The following is a 25,787-nucleotide window of genomic DNA, read 5'->3' as shown; positions in this document are numbered from 1 at the left end:
TTCGTCACAGTGTGTTCACTGACTATGGCTCCGTGAAGCAGAGGAGCTTCCGTGGACATCTTATCAGTTCCAGTACTTTGAGCTCTCAACATTGATTGTCAAGCCACAACAGATGTGAGCGAGCATCGTGAGGCAGGCCATGTGGCGTGCAGGTCACACAGGTCAGATCAGTGGTCAGCTGACCACAAAAGTGTTAGTCAAGACGTTTTAAATGGTTCCCTCATGAAGTAGTGTATAAACATCAAACTTAAGCATCTGTGCTTTTCAGCCAGTTTCTCAGATTCAGACTACAGACTAGAAAAAAGTAAATCAAGTCTTTTTCTTTTCATACCATCTAACATAATTTTCATACTGTTCTCAACATGCACAGCAGTGCTGCTGAACCAGGATTATGTTGGCTTTTAACAGTGAAGGAAATTAGATTGTTAGCTGTATTAAGCCTCTTAAAGAAAATCATTAGCTCTGATTAAACCATAGGTACTATAGTTTAGTTTCCACAGACAGAAAAATAAATGCTTGATTTGTTTTTACACACACTGTGTGACTCTGTTACATAGGTGTGCTTGTAAAGGTAGGAAAACTCCATTTCAAATAGAGTTTTATTGCAAAAAGAAACAAATATTACAAGACAAACAAGTATTAAACAGTATGATGAAAAGTAATGATGAAAATAATGTCACTTTCCAGTGGCTTCAATGTCTTGTCAGTGAGCCTTAGGGTCAGAGTAATGTTGGGTAATGGTAAATGGACTGTACTTTTGTAATCTGCCATTAGACGGAAGTTAATCATTCAGATACACTAAGCTGAGTCGGGGTTCAGTGTCTTGCCCAAAGACACTTCAACATGCAGGAGTCGGGGATCAAACTGCCGATCCTCTGATTAGCGGACAACCCACTCTGCCTTTGTTGAAGCCCATATAACCCTGCATGAAAGTCTATTAGTATCTTTACTTTCTTCTGTTTTTCCCTGTTTGGGGTTTTGGGGGTAGTTTTGCTTTATTGTGATCAAGGGTCTAAGGACAGAGGGTGTCGCACTCTGTATAGATAGTACAGTATGTATAGTATACGCTGTATCAAAGCTTGAGGCAAATTTGTGATTTGTGATATTGGACTTCAAAAACTTGACTGGTAGTATTAGTCTTTTATGTGTTTCTGGTCAATTATCACATCCATCTACATTTTTTAGAGACATTTTCAGCATCTTAACATTAAAAAAGAAACTTAAGGACTGAACTGTGGAAGCAATGGATTTATTTACTAACTAGGATTATAGGAGTTAGTTGGCAGATAAAGGGTTAATCAATGTGTTTACAAGTATTGGCATAATGGCTGCAAGTTAATAACTCTCAATAGCCCCCTGCTAGGCTAGCCTGCAAGACCAGTAAATAAACACTTCCCGAGATTATCACCTTAGCCTCTCTCTCTCTCTCTCTCTCAACTCCAAACCCCGGTTCATCCCTGAGCGTCGCCAAATCCAGACCTTAACCCTAACCCTCCCATCCACATGCTCGCCTACTCTTAAGCCCCCAAGGGCCTCAAAATTACCCTCAACCGTCTTTTAGTCCTCACGGCTATGACAAGGCTAAAGCCCACTGTGGGTATTAACACTCCAGATGGGGTTCACGGAATCAATTAACCTCAACCTCAACACTCTCCTGTAAACACAAGTGCAGACACACTTATTGTAAACACCACGACACTTAGAAGTTGCAGATATACTAAAGGATTGGCAGCTGAGGAATTTTTAAGTAAATAAATACATAGTTTCTTAGAATAGAGTTGAATAGATACTTTTCTGCTTAAGATTACATCTAGATCCTAAACCTACTATGCTACATAACATTACCCAGTACAAGCATCTCTTGCATCAAGCAACTCTTCAAAATGGCCTTGTTCCTCTTTAAATAGTATCCTGACAACATCAGGGCCCCACAAACCCCACCCTCACCCAGTAACACAAACACATTATCACCCACTTATACCTAATTAGTCTAAAAACACCAAATCTGTCTTCACCCCATCATCAAGCTACTTAGGCAATCCCCTGTTGAGAGCCCAAAAGCTGGCCAATCACACAAGTTCATGACTTATCCTGGTAATAATCTGATAATCTTGCAGCATCTCTCTCCTCAAGGCACAAGCCAAGGTCGATGCCTATTGTTATTCATGAGAAGGGTTGTGAGGGGGCATGATGAATGATGATAACATCACCCGTGTCTCACACTACGGTAGCCTATGGGGGGCAGTGGCCAATATTTTCATCGTGGCTGAAATGTGGTATGTGCATATTAATAGAGAAATTTGTCAATGTTATGGTCTGCAGAGGACAGATAATGCCATTTAGGCTGATAGTTATATGATTGCTATACTGCGAGCCCAGACAGATAAAACAAATCTCAGCCCACGTCCCATGCAAATTGACTCAATAAAAATGCAAGATGGGGGGAAAAATGCTAAGTAAGAAGTAAGAAAAAAAAAAACATGTCTCACAAAAAAGGAAAGGGGAGTCTAGGAAGCTGTGGAGAGGCGAGAAATTCCATCCAGTGGAAATAGATCTCACACAGGAAGAGCTGGGGGCCAAAATGGACATAAATACAGATAGAAAGACAGAAAAAGGCCCAGAGAAATGCATGAGAAGCTGGCCAGACAGTGGATACATTTATAGAGGGAAGCCCTGGGGAGGTTTGTCAGAGGACAAGAGATTGGACCATTGGCTGACCTGGATACAGCAGCTGAGGGTGCAGGGAACTCCTTTTGTAGCAGTTTAAATTGTGAAATACGCCACCATGTGGAGAATTATTGGACAGTGGAATAAGGGATCATGTAGCTTGGTGCAAAAGAAGTGCATTATCTAGAAACCAAGGAACCATCTAGAAACAACCCACATTTTTAAGCCTATTTTTGAATAACTCTCACATACCCATGTGTACATATGAAAGGGCTATTGGTTCATGATTTTCTGTTTTTTTTTTTCAGTAGGAAGAACTAATAGGGGATCCACTATGCGGACAGTGATGTGTACAGGTTTATTAAGTTAGGTTACAGAGGTAAATGTAAAAATGAATTGGTGAGCTTGATTTAGGGTGATATTGACTCTATTTAAATCACAGTGGAAGAGCAGTGACATAACATAGTGATTTTCTGTTGACAGACTGTGTTATTTGAATAATTTCAAATAAAAAAATCATCTGGTGACCTCTTCTATTTGTCTCGTAACCCCAAACCCACAGGTTGGAAACCACTAATCTAAAGTGTAACACCAAAAGAAGAAGCTGCTCCGTAGAGGAGTTACACTGTGCAGTTTCCATGTGTCTACAGCTGCGTAAATGTATACACACATAATATGTGTTTTGGCACATAAAAACATCATGAAGCTGTAATGATAAAGTCTGTCCTTTGATATCAGGCTTTTCACCACAGGAGAGAAATATCCATGTTTTTGTAGTTTTTATTCTGCAGGACATTTCAGCCCATCAAAAGGCAAACAAAAAGAGCAGAGATCCAGCTGAAGGTCCATTCAAAATACATTAAACATCAAGGGCGCTCGGCTTCAAAAAGAAGCAACTGATTGCACAAGAGTGACATCAGCTTGCAGTCTCATTTCTCTCTGAGCCACAGTGCTTTGCCTCTTTGCAGACAGGGGGCAGGAGAGGAAAGTATGGCTGACAGTGGGGCCTGCTTAGGATCTGTGTACTTTCTGAGCTTTGATTGATGGAATTGATTCCTGTGCTGCACTGCAAAGCACGTGGCTCGTTTTTCTAATCAGATCATAGTGACAAAACTCAATTTTACATAGCAGGGTATGAGAGGCACTGGCTATTTTCAAAGCAAGACTCCTTTAATGAGATTTTATTGAGGGCTAAGACGTCACAGTTTGATCCGGTCATAAAAATGGCGCTGAGGTCAGATTGTACAGCCTGCTTCAACCTAAATGTCAATAAACTGCATCCACTGTCTCATATATTCATTGATATTTGTAGTGTTCTGTTGGTTGTCAAAGATATCGGGGCATGGTCGTTAAACTGGTGGATTGCAGCCTCTTGTTTCTGACCTCCTCGCCTCTCTCGGGACCCCCCCTCTTCATCTCCTTCCTTTTTTCCAGGAGGTGATGCAGTGGATATTTCATCACCCTGGTAGCTACAGCTGTCCTGGCCAGTTCTATTCATCACACTCATGTACAGTCTGACCCTCCCAAAGCTATTACTGGAGCAAGCCGAGCCCCACCTTGACAACACCCTGTGAGTAAGTGCGTGAGGAGGAGAGCACAACTGAGTCAGACAGCAGATCGGGTGGGTGGGTGAATGAGTGCATCCATGTAAGATGGTGGCGAGAGAAAAAATAGAGGCAAAACAGTAGAACACAGACAGACGGCAAGTGCCCTGAGAATAACAAAGACACTGCAAACAACAAGTAATACCAATTTAGTACTGAAAAAACACTAAAGTAGTCTCCTGCTGCTGTATTTCTTTGGGTATAAGTACAAACATTTTGATATATAATTGTATGAAGCGTACAACTGCTCCATTTGAAATCGATAAATGCTCATACATGAGAGCACATACATGTATGCACAAACATGACCTCCCACAGGCCACTCAGCTGGCTCACCACTCCTCACCACTTCAACACCCTCTAAAGTGTTTAACCCCATGGATGCCAGTGCTGTACACTGCTCATGTTGTGTTGCGCGGTCTCCAGTGAGTGCTATTGATCCTAATAGTGAGAGGAATAAAGCAGCTTATCCATTAAGGTTGAGTGAGTCTGTCGCCTGTCTCCTGCTCGCAGGAGATGGAGTGGAACGGATAGATGACTGAGGTGGGAGGTTGGGAGGGGAAGGAGGAAGAGAGGGAGGGATGTTTCATAACTCCTGGACAATGGAGAGGAGGGGGTGAGTACAAGATGGGAAGAGAGGGGAAACAAGTGAGGAAAGAGGAGAGTTTACGCTGTTAAATAAAACTGGCAATAGTAAAATAGACATTTTTGTTTACTTTTTGAGGTTTAAAAGAGATGTATAAATACAAAGCATCTGCATAGCAGTGATAGGAGATACCTTTGGAGTTAAAACCCAAGGGGAAGCATACACGAGACAAACAGAATAGGACCCAGGTCAGAGCCTTGGGGAACACCACAAGACAGAGATTCAGCCAGGAAAACATAGTGTTTCCACCTATCAGAGAAGTAAGAGGAGAACTACTCAGGGGCTGGCCCAGAGAAATCCACCCCCTGCCTAAGTCTGATGATTAGGACACTGTAGTCTAAAGAATGTAGAGCTGCACTGAGATCCAGATGAACCAAAAGAGAGCATTCTCCTGCATTACAATGCACCAAGACATCATTTGAGTGCAACCAGTGCAAGCAACAAGTTTTTCCAGTGGTTACAAAGCAACTTACGTACATAGATTTACACAAGGAAGAATAAAGGTCTGCATAGTCTCTTCACACTGTGTGATACAATCAAGTTACAGAGAGGTCATTCATTTTTCATGGAGTTGAGAAACCAAGAACAGTAAACAGTAGACAGTGGTCGACAACATGAGAACCCTTAGCTACAGCTGGACACTTTACACTTTCTTGTTCCGCTTTCAGGAACTAGCCTTGAAAGTGGATGAGAATTTGATGTAATTCAGCTGCATCCTAATTAGCAATTGCTAGCAAATTATATTGACTCATCTTAATGATGGCCCATTATGCAGCATAACAAGCAAAGCTGGAAAGGAGATAAATACATCCTGTGACTGTTCAGAGATTATCAGCACCTTTTGGCAGAATGTCATTAATTTGAAAAAGTTGACAAGCAAACAGAACATCTGCTGTGTGAAAAGGTAAGCAGAGCAGTAAGCACTTTTTCATGTCTGACAAGTGTTTCCAGAGTTTGCAGCAGTTGTTTTCAATATTAGTATTATGGTAAGGCATAACTTTTAAGGGGAATTGCGATTTTGTTTATTAGTTCTGACCTCAAGTCCTCATGTTCTCATTTTGTGGTGTAAAGCTGAGATGAAGGCATAGTTTCCTTCGACTATAAACTAGCAATTGGATATTAGGATTGAAACGCAGCTGTGTTTACACTCACCGAAGCGCATTGCATGCAAATCGAACAAACACGTTAAATGCTTTTCCCACCTTGTAAAACATGAAACTATATTGATTACCCACAAATGTTTACAGTTTATCGAATATTATATATAAAAAAAAAAAGACATCTGTAAACTGTTAACTGTAAACTGTTAACAGGACACCTAGAATAACAGTAGTGAAGGCAAATTATGACTCTTTGTATTATGAATCTTTCCATAATTAAGGTTGTGTGGTTATTTGTGAAACCTCTCAGAGGTTACAAAAGCTATCTTTATGTGTGTGAGGTCATCTCAATGTAAAGTCTACGAGCAGGACTGATCTGGCAGGGACACAGGCAGGACTAATGTGCAAAATGCAGAACCAAACCAGTTTAGCTAATACACTGGGTTAGCGACGTTTATGTGGTATTCAAATGTTATAACACACCTAAGGTACATGTGCAGCCTCGTGTGCTTCCTTAGGAGAAGATACAAACAAGAAGGGGGACCCACTCATGAGAACGTAACTCCATAGTCCCACGAACACTCAGAAATGCCGGATGATACTTCTGAACTAAACTGAACTGAACTGGCTGCATTACTTTAAATAATACTCCAACTACTTTAGCCTGTATTGTGAGGAAAAACTGGTTGACGGTATTCTGGTATTGTGACACCCAGTATTTGGCTCAAGCAGCTCATGAAATCACGTATGTAACAGTCAGTAGGCTTTTCCATTTCACCTAACTAGGATGATCAGTATCAAATCACTCGATCAAGTTTCGAGGTTAAAAGTGCCTGATCAGGAAATTCCCACAACACTCACAGTTCAGCATAAGGTCACACGTGTAAAGACAAACAGAGGAAGTGTACGGTAAGATCTCGATAACAGATCATGAAGATGAGCCGATTGGACACACACACACACACACACACACACACACACACTATGATGGATTAATGCTGTTCCTCAGCAGTCTTACCCTACAGTACTCAGGACACATGTGTACTTGCACACATTCAAAAAAAAAAAAAAAAAACCCCACCCCTTCCAGTCACAACCTTAAATCAATGGCCAATCTCACTCTTGAATACACTCCCCCATGATTCATTTTAATCTAGCAGATGCATTATGGGTAGATAATGGATAATGGATCATTTATCCCTGAAACAAGTCAAGTCCTCTGTATCATGACGTCTCACTAACCATTAACTGAGAAGCCTTTTTTCTTTTTCAAGCAGAGAGCGGGCAGTTCACCTCCTCACTGTTTCCCTCTTTTATTAAGACGGAGTGAAAGCCGGCGGGAATACAGAGAAACCAGAGGAGGTTCTGGCTCTATTTGATCTGAAGCTGACTGGAGTAGAGCACTTCCTCAGGCACAGGTTTGCACATCTACACAATCTCTGGGTTCAAGCCACTTCCACTTCACAACGTGCACCAGGAAGCCCTCTCTCACCTCATTTGACAATCTTTACGACATACTCACTTTGTCTCAAGTACTTGCAGCCCAGGACCGCTAGCGAGTGAGTGAGTGTGTGGTCAGGATTCAACACATGGTCCGACATGTCTCTCGGCAGGTTTAACAGGAATTTCAAACCCGTTACGCTCTCTACACAGCATCTGTCACATCCTTGCTTAGCTTCAGCTTTTGTGACCGCCAGCCCTCGACTGTTTTTGGTTCACCTTGTAATGATTTTAGAGACTGCTAAGAGACGTGTTAGACGTGGTATGTGGCTCAGAAGTAAAGTGGTCGTCCATCAATTGGAAGGTCAGAGGTTCGATTCTCCTCTGAGTAAGTCTTGTCCTTGGGCAAAACACTGAACCCAAACACTACAAGCATAGCTTCAGCGTGTGAAAGAATAGTCTCCTCCAACTTAGATTCCTCCTGTATGAATAATGGGTGAATGAGGATGTAATGTAAAAGCACCTTGAGTGGTCAAAATGATGAGAAAGGTGCCTTACAGATACCGTTTACACTGATGCACTTCCTATTTAAGAACAGCATCATATCTGCTCTCTTTGGAGCTCTGTTATTGTATCCGTGTGCTGATTGCCACAACTGTTACTATTTTGCATTCAACCTAACGGGACTCAACTTTGTAGCAGTATTTCTAACTGCAGTGATATTCAAATCCTTTAAGTAACAAAAGAGTATATATATTATATATATATATTATATTACTGTAGTGTTATTATTCCTAATGCATTAACGTATAAACATAATCTTAATACAGAAGCTTGTCAAGGTGGAGGTCCCTTTAATTCCTTTATTTCTGACATTTTTGTTGTCTGATAGGGACTTTTGGAATTTGTAGAAAAAAACATCCAAACATGATGAAAGTTGCAATTTAGTTCTTCTGGACTTAAGAGTTGTTTTATGATTGTTGGGGGTGTGGATATCTGGTATAGCACTTGGAAGATATCTCTCCTATTTTTTTTTCTTTTCTTTGAATCCCATGCTTAAAAACACCCCTGAGTTCCTCAGGAGTCGATCTTGAAACCACTTTTTCTCCCTCTACAAATTTCTTTCAGGGCACATTATCATTTGGTTTAGCTGTGAGTTTTATCATTACCATGACCACTGACCATATCATGGCCATGTGGTGAACGTCTGTAAGTCAGCCAAGTAAGTAAGCCAAACATTAGTTTAATTTCAGCAGATGAAAATAAAATATCCAAAATTTGTCTTTGCACCACTGTGTGTGTCAGAGGTGTGTGTGTGTGTGTGTGTGTGTGTGTGTGTGTGTGTGTGTGTGTGTGTGTGGTCGGAGAGGTGAATAAAAGCAATCTTATACAAAAAGAGCCCTCCCTGTCCTGCTCTTGACCTTGCTTTTATCATGGAAAACAAGAGTTGTTAACTCGGATGACTCCGCTGTCCAAATGAGCCGAGCAACACCAGACTGTGGGGGGGCTAACAGACTGTATGTGGTGAGTACAGCATGTACACACCTGTATTGCCTCATATCCATACTGCCATGCCTTTATGCACCTAAATAACCTTGCATATACAGGCTAGAGAGAAAGAGGGGGTTAAAGAAGAGAGAACAAAAGGATTGGAAGAAATAAAGGACAGAAGTCAAATAAAAGGCAGGAGGAGAGACAGAAAGACAGCAGAGGACAGAAGAGAACGCAGACAAGATGAAAAGCTGTACGGACATGGAGGAAACGAAAGCTGTTGATCAAAGAATGATCGTGTTGGTGTTTGTAACCTTGAGCTGTCGCATCAATTAATCGGACTTGGATTTATGAGGCCGAGTTAGATTCAAAGAATTAGAGGAGGGAGGGAGATAGGGAGAGATACCCTGTAGCACTGTGCTGAAAAATACTGGCAGGCACTAAATCCTGCCTGCCTCTCCTCCTCCTCTCATCCCCAAGAGAAAGGTGAGGACAAAACTCTAAACTACAGATTGACAGCAGAGGAGAGGAGAGGAGAGGAGAGGAGAGGAGAGGAGAGGAGAGGAGAGGAGAGGAGAGGAGAGGAGAGGAGAGGAGAGGAGAGGAGAGGAGACAAAGAAAAGTAACTAAAAAAGACATAGCAGGGTCTAACAAGAGGCCACGGCCGCAGCACCTTGGGTGCAGCTGTCTCGGAACACATTACAAATGAATAGTGCGATACTGGCACTTCAGGTTAGGAGAGGATAGTGTGTTCTCTAATTAAAAACTACCCATAGGGGCTATCTCCTGCTATGAAACAAGTCATTCTCACCATCCCACTCTCACATCCATCAACTCTCTGAACCCCCCCACCACCACCACCATCCCTCTCCCTCCCCTCCTTCTGCCTGGCCTAGGACAGTAGGAGGTTTTAACAAAGTCAGAGAGAAAGAGCTGATTTGGGAATAAAAGAGATGGAGCAGACAGAGAGGTAATGAGCTTATCCACGGTGCAATCATGCTGTCTTTTTTGTTTTCTGAAGCGATGTGTGTGAAACGGTGACGTGCAAAAAATGCTGACATTTGTAGCGGTGGTGTATCAAAGGCATCAGGGCTACTGTGAGTAAACTGATCCATCAACAAAGTGCTTTAATTCATCACCAGCACGCTGTTTGCATGCATCTGTGTGTATTCATACTGCATGTGTCTGTGTGGGCTAATCCAGGCGAGAAGAGAAAAGTCAACAGGCCATCATTACACCTTTACAATTCTGTCGTCAACTCTGTACAGAACTTCAATCCATTAACCATTTTGTGCAGGTTTTGCCAAGTTAGGAGACCTTGTGCAGCCTGCCTCATACTGGAATATAGTCATCAAAACTACGGTCGACATCTAAAAAAGGTTTAATCATGATCGATGTCAACCGTGAGAGCCTGATGAATAAATCAGATTATGTTTATGCAGTATGAGTGCATGTGATTGGCATTTCTTTGTGCAGGCACAGTACTGTGTGTGACACTCACTCCACTGGGGGGTTGACGTCCTCGGCCTTTGTCTCAAAGAAGCGCAGCACCTCCTCACTCTGAGAAATCTGAGGTGGTAGTCGCACCAGCGCCTGAGGAGGGAGACGGAGAGAGAGCGGTGAGGCTGAGAGACGACAGGCTACAGTTGAAATGACTCACTTTTACAATATTTTAAAGCTGCACTGATCAGTATTTTTGATATTAACAATGGGAATAGATGACCACGGTCCACTCGAAGTGACCAACCGACTCATCTCAGCGGTTCTCCTTTAGCTCTGAGGAGCCTTTTGGTCTGTTTTGGCTGTTTCTTTGGACTCTCAACAACCTCAGTTGGTTTCAGAGACAAAGCTTAGATAGCGCTGCTGCACTCTACCTGCCCAGCATCAAAAAGCACACAAATTAAGCCGGTCAGATATTTTTCTCAGAAGTTGGAGTCCAAGCTGAGCTGAAAGCAGAGCGAATACAAGATTTAAATTCATCAGGTAGCCAGAAACATGACTCCAAACGAATGCTAATGTTGCTCTGTGACTGCTTGCAAGCGCATTTACCATAAGATCAGTGTAAGGTGGTAACATGTCAGTGGTGGCTTCACAACTTGTTCCACTGGCCCCACAGGTCAAGTTGTAAGTTGTTAATTTCATTACATTTTTAGGTTTGGATTCACCACCACCACCACGATTGTATCGCGATTGAGGTCTGAATGATCTACGTCAAATAATAAAGGTGAATCATACAGACGTTTTGGCTTTTTTTGGAAAATAATTGTGTCTCGGTATGTAGAATTGCTCGGCCATACATCTAATCAACCATCCTTCCTCCGCTGTTCTCTCCCTGCATGTTCCTTCACACGCAGCCACGCCACAGTTAAAGAAAGGTCATAGTCTGACTACCCATCTATATTTAATGATCTGGCCAGCTCCCACCAGCTCATGTACAGTACTGGGGTGCTGGACTGTGAAGATGCGCGACAACATATGTACGTCGTAGGCTTCTCATTTAAATTGGCACAGCCTGAGCCACCTTCATATTTCATTCATCGAGTCCTATATTATTGAAAGAGGCCGTATCTCGCTGTGCACCCACTGCTGGCTGGACTCGCATCCCGCAATCTCCAGAGAGCAGATCCTTTGAAAACACTGGGTAATTACTCTTCCTCTCTGTTGTTTGCCACATAAACAGGATGTAGGAAGTAAACAGCGTGGCGCTCTCCAGTGCTGGCCAAAGAAACCGGCTCGCTATAGACACTGTAAACATTAGAGTACTGCCCCTTTTTTGGGTAATGAGGAAGCCGTTACCTGAGCTGAGCTAAGGGTCAGGTTCAGTATTTAAGCTGTTTTTGGGCCCAGTTACTGAGCTGATACTCTGGCTAACCTTTTCCTAATGCAAGCAAACTGTGCTGCTTCCTAATTGTGTGTATAGTGGCAAACACAAGAGAGCGCATTTGATTTAATGCACCCTTTCCCTAATATCTGTGTGGCTTTGTGCCAGGGGGAAGGAAGGAAGGAAGGAAGTGGGGAGGGCATGACGGAGGAAAGGATCTGAATCCAGCATAAATAAGAAAAAACTAATAAGAGAGAACAGAGGAAATGATAAGGCCAGTCTCCCTTGAACTAGAACATGATGAACAGCCATCGGTTTTCTTATTGCGGGGAAGGGAATGCTAATTTGGAGGAGAACTTTCTTTCCTAAGTGTATCGAATGAGTGGATTAGGTTGTTAGTGAGTGGGATTTTGAAATAATGGAAGAGCTCAAAGTCTGTTTCATGCAGCGCAGTGAGTGAGAAGCTTGATGCACAACTAGGTCGCCCCGCTCCTCCGACTGTGGCACACATGAAAACAAGCCTTCAACTGTAGGAAAAGATCATAACATTTCCCCACCAAGCAGAGTCCTTCATAGCCTCTGAAACTTAAGTGTCAGGGCACATTACACACTCCTCAGATGTCTCAGAATAGCTCAGATGCACACAGCTTGTCACTGTGAAGACTCTTTTCCGTGTCCAAAATCATGTCTGAGTCTCATATCCCATGTTTAAAGCATGTGAAAGGCCGGTGCGGGCGGTGACCTTTAACCCCCCGCCCCCCCGCAGCGCTGGGACACATTCCCCAGAGTTAGACGGGGAAACTGGCGGATGTTGACAGTAAGGCCTTTTTACCCTGCAGTAGTCGTCGATGAAACGCAGCCGCTTCATGGCCACGTCTCGCACATGACTCCTCCGGAACAGGATTTTGCCTGGAGGGGGTGGGGATGGGGGGGTGGGGAGAAGAGAGGAAGAAGAATATCTTAAAATGTGGGAGGAGGGCGAAGGAAGTGAAGTGAAGGAAAACAGAGGAAAAGCGTAACGATAGACGGAACGGACGATGAGATAAAACAGACAGTAAATATCTGACATGTGTCTCCCTAGAAATAGAACACTTTAAGCTGACTGCTTCACATGATGCCCCAACCAGCCAGGAGATGTCAGTAATGTACGGCGGGGATCCTTCACAGCCAGTGCCGTCTCGGTCCCACACTCAAGGCCCCCGGCTGTCCCCATATGGATTCCATGACCTCCGCCAGAGACACGGCTTTCCAAATAATAAATAAATAAGATTTATTTACACACGGGTCACGGATGTTGGACCCTCCTTTCAACCCACTCAGGGGGAGCATTAAAGTCACACCACCAAGGCTCCAGACCCCCGACAAACCAAAATGCATGCACTGTTTCAGATGTCTAACATGATGAGCATTTCTTGCATAATCACCTCGTTTGCAGGTTCTATTTAACCCTTTAACCTTCTGCTCAACCATATGGTAGAGCACATTTTGACTCACTATATCTTATTGAAAACATGTTTTACTTACGACATCTCAACCGTTTGGTAGAGGCCAATATTTCAAAAAATGTTGTTTGTTCATAAAAAAACATTGATTTTTGTAATTAGTGCCCCAAGGAAATAAAATATAGAAATGAATGAATTTTGAAGTACAAGTCGGCCTAGAATGTTCTGATGAAAGCTGATCATTTAAAGCAGCTATCAGCTATCAGTGTGTTCACAGCACTGGTCCACTGCTCGCCGTTAACTGAAGCCGTAGAGCAAAGGTGAGACAAGACAGCCGTCAAAATGCACCACAGCAATGTTTTGGCCATTGGGTTTAAAATTAAGGCTGTAATTGATTCATTTGAGAATTGTTTCATCGACTTATCATTTGGTCTATGAATTGTCAGAAATAGTGGAAACCGCCAATCATGATTTCATGAAGGCCAACCTGACATATCCAACCTTCAGCGACTCCCCCCCCCACTTGTCCCAGGACACATACTGCCCTCCAGCTCCCCAGACCAGCCATCATCGTGCTGTCCACCAGATGCCCTTGGACTTTTCCTCCTTTTGCCCCTCACCTGACTGCCCCACTCTTCTGCAAACCTGTTTCATCAGTCACTCACTACATATACCGTCCCGCAGCCATTGTTCTCTGTCACGTCGTTGACACTGCCATGTGCCATGTGCCTTGTGCGTTCGCGGTCAAGCCATCTGAACCCGATCTGTTGTTTTTTTTTCTTTTTTGATATTTTATAAAATATAGAATATTGATCAAGATTTTCTGTATCAAAAAGCAAAAATGTGTTAACAGCTCACCATTATCTGAAATTGGGGAGAGGAGTTTATGCTGAAAAAATGTTCTCCAGCAAATGCAGACAGTCAGTGTTTGCATCTGACGCCACTGGCTTAATAGAAAAGAGGTAGAAGGATGTTTGGTTGGTTTCCAAATTGGTTTTGTGTGAGTGTTTGTCAGCAAGATGGACTCAAAGGACGAGGAGGAGGGCTTGAGGGGAGATTTACAGTAGATGCTGGGACCAAGTGTTGGCCACAGGGCTTAAAAAGAGTGTTTAACAAAACAAACCACTTAACAGACAGCAGCACTTCGCTCCCCGCGCACAAACTAATGTACTGAAATCTGCAGACCAAGCATACAGGTGTACACAGACACACGAGACAGTGTGATTAGCAGAATCACTGTCAGCCCTCCTGCCCCGGACACTGAACTGCCACAGCCACCGCCATCAATCACTGCCGCGCGGTACTGTAGGTCGCCATGAGCCTGAATGTCAGGAGGGGACGACTTGCAGCAGGAGATCCGAGCATGTGTGGCGCGGCTCGATCAATGCTGGGATGCACAAACACACGTACTGTATGTCCGGTCAAATGAATGAATGATCATAACCTCAGTTGGATACAAACAAAATTCTAATTGATCCAAAAATACAGAAAAAAACCCACACAGGCACGCAAGCACAGGTGTGATTTGAAAGTCACAGATAGCTCCTCGTCAGCAGCAGCACAGTAACACACACATCTGTACATAGATACACACACAGACACACACATGCAGCACAGGCAGGCATCAGTAACCAGCTCATATTGACGCTGCGCTAGTGCCAGCCATACATTATTAATATGGGAGTCTGTTCAGATAACTGGAGCGCTGGAGCAGGCTATTACCTGGGAGAAATGGGATGATCCTCTTCTTTGGGTCTTTCTGCCCTCCCTCAATTGGGAACTTGTCGAGTATCTGCATCTACGGAGGAAAAGGGAGAAAAAAAATATCAGGTGGTGCTTTTTAAAGTTCAACATTCAGATGAATGCGCGCAATAAGCTTTCGCTCCAAGAGTGTAAGAACAATGTCAATGTCATGTTAAAGGCACAGTGTGCAACAGTGGAGAGACTAGCAGTATCTGGATTTGAAAGTATCCAATTGAAAAATTCCCACCCCTTCCAAAGAGAAGAGTCCCCGACAGCAATGAGAAAACCAGCCACAGCTCCACGGCCGGGTCTCTCATTCATTCTGTAGGGTGTGCTTAGTGCTGTTAGCTCAGAGGGGGGGTGTTTGACCAGAGGCTCAGGTGTTTGCTGCACTGTCATTATCTTTCAGGTGCTACCAACTTGCTAGCTTTAACAATAAGTCTGCCTGGCACTGCGGAAGTGATGCGTAATGAGTGCACGTAATTAGTAGACGGGCAGGTCGGCCTGAAATGACTGGACGGGCTTATCACAGGCCTGTGGCAGCCATAGTTACCGGATTATTTCTTTTTTATGTCGAAACGTTTGATGAATTGATTGTTGCTGGGCTGTCATTTATAAGGATTTCACCAATTATAGCAAAAAATCTAAAATAAGTTACATCCCTTGTCTTTATTAAGTAAAGCTCTGGAGTCAGAGGGCAGACACCTAGCTTAGCTCTTTCATATGTCATAAGACATTTAATTTACTTCAGCTGGTTTGTTAAAGGCTCACATGGTCAAATATTTTTCCTTCTGACTGGGACACGTCAAGGCGGATCTTCTTCCTTCAAAGTGGATGTGCAGCATTTTGGGGTTGACACCCTTTGTATGCACTTAATCCCAAAGCCACACGATGGTATCACACATATTCTATAAATCAAAGCCTGTCAACACTTCTTTGGTCCCCAGGGCGCAGAGCAGCGGCGGCTCAGTGAGCCGTGGGGTTCGCGGAAGTCAAACGAGCTCCGATTTATTCATAAAGCACGCCGACACGCACATATTGAGAAGAGAAGTGCTGACACTGGAGCTGAAGGTGCAGGCTGCAAGAAAGAGAATGAGGGAGGATGGAGGGAAAGAGAGTAACAGAAAGAAAGATATAGAACAAAGCAGGGAAAGAGAACGAGAAGAGAAAGGCAGAGGGAGAATGAGAGATGTAGCAGAGGTCAGGGGGTGTAGATGAGTGTGTCAGCCCTATTGTGTTTACCCAGTTTCACCCTACAAATAAATCATTCAAGAGAGGGATTAGAGAGAAAGTAAAAGCAAAGCAAAGGATGCAGAGGGCTAGCAGACATAAGGTACAGCACTGCAGCAAACTGTTTCCTACAGTGGTCAGAGGTAGTGAGGGAAAATGTGGGTATGCATGTATGTGCAGGGGGGTGGAAGTCCAGAAGGGAATATAATTAAGGAAGGAGCAGAGAAGAGACATCAGCTGTGTATGTATCTGATGGCTGAGAGATACAAAACACCCTGGGGAATTAAGCGAGCAAACAGCCTGGTGGGGCTTTAAGACATGTAGTATGGAGACACCTCAACACACACACACACACACACTCGAATCCCCAGTAGCCCTTCCTAACACATCTGTCAGCAGATCCAGTTCCCTCTGTCCATCTGTCAATCTGCAGCCACCTCTCTATTGAACTCCTGTCTTCCCTTTTTCCCATTTCCACTTGGCTGGAGTGTTTGAGGACACCAGGAGAGAGCAGATCAATGCCACACAGGTCATGATCCAGATTCATGGTCAGCGCAACCCCCCCCCCCCCCCACACACACACACACACACACACACACACGCGCCCGACGAGTCCCAGTCCTCCTAGGAAGATTTCTCTTAAGCTGCCGGATTTCTGGATCCAACTTCTGCTGCTGCTGCGACAGCATGAAACCCAGCTGTTTTGTACCCCCCCCACCCCAACCATGCTGCTTGGGACGAGAAAAAAAAATCCTGCTGAATTTACAACCCTCTTTGACAGACACACAGGGGTGGATGGATGATGGACCAGCAAACCAAAGATTTAGCAGAGAAGCAGATTTTAAATTTGACTGCACCCTTTTTTCCGCGTTCTTAACAAAAGTGAATGGTGAGGTGGAATGTGAGGTGGGGGGAACAATCAAAGCCAAAGAGTATGTGGTTGTGTAAGCGTGTGTGTGTTCATGTGTGCACAGGTGCAAGAACTAGAAAAGACAGAAACACCTCCAAGGCTCGACATGTCAGCTAACTGCCCACACCATCTTCAACCAGCTGACTTTTTAATCAGCTTTCCCATTCCCCCGCCTTAACCTCCTTCTCAGACTACCGGTCCGGCCCACTTGGATCAAGGTCATATCATTATTCCAAACGGTCTCCAGTTGGTTCAAGCTCGCCTTAAAATACACGCTTTCCTGTCGCTGCTGACAGATTCCTGGCAAGAGGAAGCATGCTCACATCCCGCCAGGAATCAGGGAGAGAAAAGTGGTGAGAACAGGTGGGACGGCGGAGATCAGGTGACAGAGCCTGTGACGTGACTGCTCTTTTACATGCATGCACAAACGCTGCTCACTTTATGGGAATAACTCGCTATAAGCACGCGTGTCTTCCTTAATGTGTAATGTACAAACACACAGTCGTCGGTCCAGGTGGTAATATTCCATTCCCAGGATGTCGAAAGAGAGAGAAAAGAAAGAAAATAAATAATAAATAATAAATAAAAAAAAAAACAGTCATGCCAAACCATTGCTCCACTTCCCAGACTTCACTTCACTGTCTCCTTGGTAACCAGCACAGAGAGAGTGTGAAGAAGAGTTGTGAAGGGACGTGATTGGATGATGCTGCACGGCTCTGGACCACTGGTGTAAATGTTGGGAGTCAGGTAAAAAAAAAAAAGAGAAGAGGATGAGATTCTTTTATCTCTTGTCAGAGTGAGTACAGATTACTATGACGTTAATGAGCCCAATTCATTCTTTAGCTTTCCTGCGAAGCTCTTACACGCTACACCTTCGGGGAGATCAGGATTTTGTTGTTGCCTTTTGCTTTTAACACTTAATTCGATAGGATTCAAATGCTGGACTGCATTGCTGCAGGCTAGAGCATTAACTTAAAACATAAAAGGGAAATGTAATATTGCAAGGGTCCAATAATTATCAATGAAAGAAAGGCAAATCACACTCTGTGTTACCAAAACATGACGGAAAGGGCATTTCTAGGATTATTAGTGTTTAGTATTCATTAAACTGGTTCCACTCCATGGTTTGGGATAGAGCTCTTTTTTTTTTTTTTTTTAAAAAAAGAAACCCAATCAAAATGGGTTAAACCCAATCCCAATAGGTGAGAGGATAATTAGACCCAGTACAAAATGCAGCAGACATGAAGAGACAGCACGATTAATAAGCCAATTAATAAGCAATCACAGTCAAAAATAGAATACATGTCAATTTTCTCTGCAATTCTCTGTTGAGCCTAAAAACCATGAATATGACACACCATATTATCAAGACTGGTAAGATCCATTTAAGTATTGATCATATTGACAAAAGCCTGAGATGCAATACAACAGGACCACATTCAACCCAGCAAGGCTGAATGTGATTTAGACCCAACTCCAATGGGGTTGCACACTGATCTGAGCAGACCCACGAAGACCTCAAACTTGGGAAGGGCTGCAGCTAACAAGCAATAATAACTGAACTGTCAACATATCAGATTCATCAAATTACTGTTTATTAATTAAAAATCAGACAAGAGTGAAACAGGGCCATTACATTTCCCACAGTTCAAGGGTGGGGGGGGCATCTGAAATTGTTTGTTTTGTCCAACCAATAGTCAAAAGTCCAAAGATATTCAATTCACATTGATATAAAGCACAGAAAAGACAGTCTTCATTTGACAAAGCTGATCTCAGAGAATGTTTTAGCACCATTGCTTTGTACATGATTAAAAAAAGATGGTGATAAATCACCAAAGCTGTAAGCACTCGTATTGGGTCCAATGTGAAACAGTTCCTAGCAGACCAAACCATCAAAACACAAACACAACATCCAGTTAACGAACAATATTCTCTTCAAACTGCAATATACAGTATAATCCATGGAGATGCTTTTCTCCTACTTTCAGTTACAGAAACTCAGGGCATGAAGACACAGAGGAACAAATGACTGACTAACGGGGCCAGGGTTGGCCTCAACAGCAGCTCCTTCTTCATGCCATGCACATGTGCTAAGAATAGAGCCTCCATATAAGGAACTGTGAGAGTCAGTTGGCATAAACTTGGGGAATACTGTTATTGTGTAGTGGATTGATGCCTCACTTCCTGTCGGTGGTCATGTGACTATGAGGGTGTACCCCGGGCTTTGGGGTAGTGGAGCAGCAAGGAATGGAGAGAAATTTCGGTCTCAGGAACAACTTGTGACCGGCAAGGCAGCCATGTGATTTCCATGGCAACGTGGCGATAGTGAGTGTGGCCGCAGACTCATCGTGCTCGTTCTCACTGGTGTCAGAGCGTGACGGGATAAGGTCATTGCTCTTGCCGCTATACTTGTTTCAACAAGCATATAATCATATATCCAGCACGTATCCTGTCTCCATAAAGTAAACACGCCGTTTTTTTCTCCCAGGATTCATCATTTTCCTTCTTGTCTCCATGACCCTGTTTTCTTCTTGAGGAACACAAGCTCAATTTAGCACAAATCTTCGACAAGTGATGAGTGCATCTACAGACCAACTCCTGAGAACAGCTCCTATCCTAAATAGAGTAGGATAGAAACTAATGGAGCACACGAATCAAGCCTCAACATGCATTAGTGTCTAACGGTATTCAGTTTCAGGGAAACAGATGTCTGAGATGGATTCTGGGTGGGGGCAGGGGGGGAGGGGGGGTTGACCGTTGCTTTCCAGCCACAATCACTCACAGTTGTGCTTCTAAATATAAACTGGCACCCTGGCACCAGCTCTGGACCAATCACTGCCCATTGTTGCCACATGATATGTGGATGGAATCTGATATCTTTGTATCCAGCATGCTTCTATGCAGAGGGGAATGGGGGTTGGATTTGCCAAAAACGTTGCGCTCCGTTCCTAGAGACGTCAACACTGTTGGCTGTTATGCTCCATGTGTCCATTCAGAATTCCCTCCCCTTAGTTTCAGTGGGACAACAGGTGCAGGGATGTGCCACAGTCTTCACTCCTCACTCCCCCGTCTCAGGCTACAGAGGCTGCTGTGGCCTTTGGAGGAGGGCTCTGGAGACGGGCTTTGACTGGGAAACCCCCTTAAATAATGGAATAGGATCTCATTTCCGCCGAGGCTGAACTGGAATTCCGGCTTATCTTAAAACTTGGAGGCATCTGTAGCCATCGGAAATCAGTGACTTGAATCAGATTGTTTCCTCTTCGTTTCAGTATTGTAGAGATGGAGGACGGGTTTGTTGCTTGTAGTGCTGCAACAAATAATAATGACACATCAGACATTATTATTAGCTTCTAATGTCACCAGTTTTGTATGGTACTTCCATCTTTAAGGTAAAAAAAAGGCAGTGGGAGCTGCTAATGAATGATTTTGGTGACAGTGGATAATTTAATTTCATCCAGGCACTCACACTGACACAAATTAAAGACTCGTGAGCCAGTTTGCCAATTTTGTCAACTGTGTTAACACTGCGCCGCAGCAGAAACACTGTTCTGCTGGAGGAGAACTTTGGCAGGGAGATGCAGAGCTTTCAAACCACTACAACAATCCATACATCGCTCTCTCTAAATCTCCCGAGTTCGGCAGAGCTGGTGGTGTTAAAGTTCAGACGACTGGATGTTTTACTCACACACGGTCATTAAAAATACATTAATCAAAGCGATAAAACAGCACGAGCTGTGAGAAAATGTTGAAGACAGAATAAGTCCAGTAGGCAAACAAGGGTAAAGAAGGATGAAAAAATAAAAGTAATTTACTGGTATTAGGGCAGAGGTGACTGTTTATGATTGGTTCATAATAAATTTCATTTTTGAAGGGAATAGAGCCAACCACGATTACATTTAAACAATGAAGAACCAATCATTTTATCCTATGAGCTCTGCCCCAGGTTTTTAACCTACGGTCATATTTAATAGAAGCACTGGCTAAATGTTCCAGTGCCCTTTTCAGGCCATTTACCACCTCAGCTGCTTGGCTGAGTTCTGTCCGGGCATCCGAACAAAGGCTTCGCTTTCCAGAGCACCCGCAACCTCAATCTGAGGGAAAAGAACAGTGTCGGCTTACACACAGACTGCTTTAGTTTGGCTTAAGTAAGTAGGCCAGCCAGCTTAAAGTTCACTACAGGCAAAGGCAGAGGAAGAGCTCTCACCTGTGCCAGGGTTCAGCGCTAACAGAGTAGCCAAGGACCTAATTTAGCCATGCTGACGGTCCCACGAGTTTCCATGCTGACAGCCAGGACAAACCGTTGGCACTGTGGCCAAACCACAGTCTCTCCCAGAAGGGGTGAATCGGATGGCAATGCCCTCCCTGTCTGTGTGTGTGTGTCTTATAAGGGCGTGGAAGGGAAATGAGAAGTGAGGTTTGGAATATAACCATGTGGGCTGAGAGAAGTAAAGTAAGAAAGACAAAATAAAACATTGGAAATAAAATAGGAGACGAGAAAGAAGAAACATGGTGCTTTTCCTGGTCGAGCTAGGACATGGTGTTTAATGGATTGGGTTTTTTTTTTTTAAACGCTCTGCAGTTCACTCTCATTGATTAGCTAATAGCTAGGTTTTGCAGTAAGAAAGAACACACTGTTGACATAAGAAAATAAGGTGCCTTCACACTAGCCTTTATTTTCACTAGCATTTTTTATTTGGATACAATTCATTCCACAAAGGTCATTTCTTTTAAAGCTCCTTCTGTGTCTATAGTATACAATTCAATGCGACTGAGATAGAGAGGCCCCAGTGGGGGGAAATTGGATCATCATGTAATAGAAAGACTGCCGGGGTAATCATGCCAAACCAGAAACACACACATACACATGTGCACGCTCTTTCAACTGTAAGCTACATGAATGCAAAACAGCCTAACATAGAAACCCCTAACAGAAACCTCTGTAGCCCGTAGCTCTGTCGGCTAATGCACTTGACCCCCAGAACGTGTAGGTCGTGGCAGATTAGCCAGAGAAAACCAGCTCCGAAGTAACGAGAGGGGGTGTCGGTGGGGGAGGGAACGTGGGAGACGAGGAAGGGTTTCTGAGGAGAGACAGAGACAGATGGAGGAGAGGAGAGAGATATGCGAGCAGCGGGTGGAGAGAGATAGGGCGAGGAATTGTAGGAATGAGATATGAATGTGAAAATGAGCGCGAGGCGGCGGGGAAGACTTGACGAGTCGGGCGTGCAAAGGGAGGCAAAGACAAATAAGAAGAAGACTGATGGGGACAGCGGGATGAGAGGAGATAAACACCTGAGTTTCGCTTTGAATTCTGGCGGGAACTCTCATCTCTTATCATTGTGTTTCTCTATCTGAGTTTCGTCTCTTTTTCAGCCTGACGAGGCCATACTAAAGCCTGCTGTTTACCCAGTCACTGCTCATTAACCTGCATACAGGGGCGAGGCAGGGCATTGGCTGTACTGGGACTGGTCATTGCCACCGATACTGTAGATAAGCAAAGGCAGTCTCTAGATTCTGCACTATCAGCATTAAACCTGCAGGAACATGTGTGGAATGCCAGGAGGGAGTGGAGGGGAGGGGAGGGGGACACCGACAATGTTAGACAGGTTAATAATCAAAGGGACGTATGTTTGATTAAGTTTCAAATACATATGTTCTGCCTGGCGTTGCCTTTTGAACATTTATTGTGTTAAGTGGCAACCATTACAGTGTAGCTCTCCAGGGTTTAAAAAAAAGCATGAATACACACGTATTTTATTTCCATTAAGAAATCTTGTCGAATCTTGTCTTGTTGAAATCTGTCCAAATTTAAAGCTGCTATATGTAGACTTTTTGTGATTTTGCATCTTTCTAAATATTATAAAACATTATTTTTTTGTTAGTAAGAGAATGAAACAGTGTGGCTGTTCTGTCGCTCATTCGCAGTGTTTGTGTGGGACTTGGGTGTTTGACTACCTCTAGTGCTATGGACCAGTGTTTTTACGGGTGGGCCCCTGTTTTGTTTTGTATACATGGGCATCATGATAGACAGTCTGTCACTACACAATTCTGCTAATTCAAATGTTATATGAGGGAGGAAATGCACTAAACACATTTGTAGGACCTCAGGGATACGCTGAATGTAAACATAACTTTTGCTTGCTTCAAAAGAAAAACTCCACAGACCACCTTTAAGGTGTCGAAACGGTTCAGACAAAGCTGTTGTTGGGTCGCTTAACAACATCTAAAACACGCTTTGACAAATAGAGGCTTTACAAATGGACTATTTTTAAGAGGGATATGTTGTTTGATGACAACAAGGACATGATGTTTGAACATGTGTAAGAGCAATAGCTGACACATGAACATGTTATTGTTGATCCTGCGAGCAAGCATCTACAGACATTTCTATATTCACCAAGATCTGCTATATAAGAGGGGAAATGACAGAGGGTCTTATAAGGTATTCCTCCTTTTCAATGGCTTGTACTTCCACATCTGAGAACAACAAATATCTGTATGAGTTTACTTCATGTTGTAGAGTTTTTATATTCCTTTTTATCATGTCCCTGATAGCATCAGTCCTTCAATCATTCAACAGTGCAAGCTGCGCTGCACTCAACAATATCCAGGCATAGAGAAAACACAGCCCTGCCCTCGCAGAACAAGATACACGGTAGGAGTATAAAACAAATACTGTGTGATTTATCAAAGGGCGAACAAAGGCAGCGGAGGCTTAGCTGGAAATGTAATGAAAAAGCTAAAACCTTGAGCAGCATCTCTGTCCGAGGCTCAGTATGAGGCAGAGCTGCCAAAGATGTCTAGGAGCACAAAGCATTCAAAAGTTTTCATCGACTCCTCATTCCCATTCCATTTGGGCGAAGGAGACCTTGAGCCGAACAGAAACATGAGGGCTGGCCAGCCGAGCACAGAGAACAGAGGGAAAGAAAACAAGACAGAGACGGATAGAAAGCAAGAGTGGAAGTCTGTCAGCTGCCACATACGTCTCCAAATAACAGGCATCAGAGGAAATACAGGAAGCAAACGGGGGAATATACTGCTCAATATACTGTATGTAATCAAATATGGTAATCACCACCAGCGAAAGACGGGAGGAAAGTCAGAGAGGAAGGATATGCATGAACAGAAATACAAAACTCCACAGTAAAAATAGCTTTTAAACATGCATTGACACTTCTTCATGAACTCCCATCCTCTGCTTTCATGCGCTCACATCCAGAGGCTGCCAGTCACTGGGAGGGCCTCTCCACCTCTACACAAAGAACACAAGCCCAGAGAGGAACAACACACCCCCTCCTCTCCACTTCTCCACTCCATATATATACATATGGGATCAATCTAGCAAAGGCCTGAGCTTCTAACTTAAGAGTGATCAATGTATCGACCTACTACAGCGCGCTGCGGCTTTGACCCGTGCTTTTCTTACCGCTGACTGCTTGTTATGTTGGTGATCCGAAAACTGAAGCAAAGTCTGTTTCTTTACTCTGTGTAAATCCTCCTGAATGAAAGGTTTCGAGATTTTCTCTGTAGCAAAATAGCAGATAAATCTGTATTCAGCAATGAGACTTGCTGCCAGAAGATTTGATCTGGCAATAATCTGAGTTGTTGCTTTTTCTTGGTGCACCGCGTATTGAAACAAGTCATCCGCTCTAGCGACGAACCACTTTTGACTCTCTTTTGGTCTCCTCCAACGCTTGAAGGAAATATCTGGCTGTTTAGCTGCAAAATGCTCCACTGTGTTTACTAGCTTGTTGCTAATTTTGTGTGTTTGATATTCAGTACTGGGAGGTGGGTCACACAATCAGGTTAATTGGAGTTATCTGGTAGGAAAAACAATGAGCTCAAAGAGGCTGAAAGGTGGAAGGGAGCAGCAGAGTTGGGTGATTGTTGGCTGTGGGTTCATTACTATGTGGGGTACTGTACCGTACTACACAGTCATTTGATCCTTGGTCAATATAAAATGATTGGTCCTTCAGGTATATCTTAAATAAGTCCAGTCCTGCACCAACAGTCACACTGGTGAGTTTTTGAGCTATGGAAATGTCCCACAAATGGCTGAACTGTGCTCATTCATCCTAAATTTAGCCCACTCTCCCGATCCTTTCGCCATCGCTGTGAGAAACGCTGCATACTTTCCCCCCTCGCCCCCCTCTGCTCCCCGTCCAGTGAGGACCCGGCCTGAGCTGTCACGTCAATGTGCCCGATTGTAACTCACATGAACAGGTCCTGTGTTTGGCGTGTAGGTGTCCTTCCTCTGCCTCTCATCAGGGGCTAAAAAGTATGTTTCCCGCTCTTCTCTCTCACACACACACACACACACACACACACACACCCATAAATAAAATAAATCAGCCCTTTATACTCGACCTGAAACAATGGGCTCCCTCATTCAGTTGAGTCGCAGTACGTCCACAGAGCATCTCAAGGACAAAGAGGCTGAACTAGTGGCCTGGCTATTCAGCAATTTATCCTCAAGGATGGCATACCGATAATGCCTTGTGGTCTAGACATATGTTTCCATCAAACAGCCCACTTAGAGGTTAGAGATTCCCAATTCAGTGACCTTCCTTTTAAGCGCTTGGACCACAGCTACTGTATAATTTTCTGCACTGAACATAACATTCTGTTTGCCGAAAGCCTGCTGCTAGCATCCATAAAGCTATTTCCAAAAGGATTGAATATCGACCTTGAGACCG

At 43.7% G+C, this 25,787-nt stretch overlaps 1 protein-coding gene across 1 annotated transcript in view; it reads right to left on the bottom strand.

Moving 5' to 3' along the window:
- Positions 1-25,787, bottom strand: part of sh3pxd2aa (SH3 and PX domains 2Aa) — a 94,236-nt gene that overhangs the window by 52,899 nt on the left and 15,550 nt on the right. The window contains exons 3-5 of the mRNA XM_070855927.1: positions 14,934-15,009; positions 12,602-12,678; positions 10,450-10,541 (exon numbers count right to left, since the gene is read on the bottom strand). Of these exons, the coding sequence (XP_070712028.1) occupies positions 10,450-10,541; positions 12,602-12,678; positions 14,934-15,009 (245 nt within the window). The remainder of the gene's footprint in view (positions 1-10,449; positions 10,542-12,601; positions 12,679-14,933; positions 15,010-25,787) is intronic.

This window comes from Pempheris klunzingeri, chromosome 3 (assembly GCF_042242105.1).
Source record: "Pempheris klunzingeri isolate RE-2024b chromosome 3, fPemKlu1.hap1, whole genome shotgun sequence".
Lineage (NCBI taxonomy): Eukaryota > Metazoa > Chordata > Actinopteri > Acropomatiformes > Pempheridae > Pempheris > Pempheris klunzingeri.
Note: the sequence above shows the minus strand (reverse complement) of the source record. Positions and strands in the feature narration are given on the sequence as shown.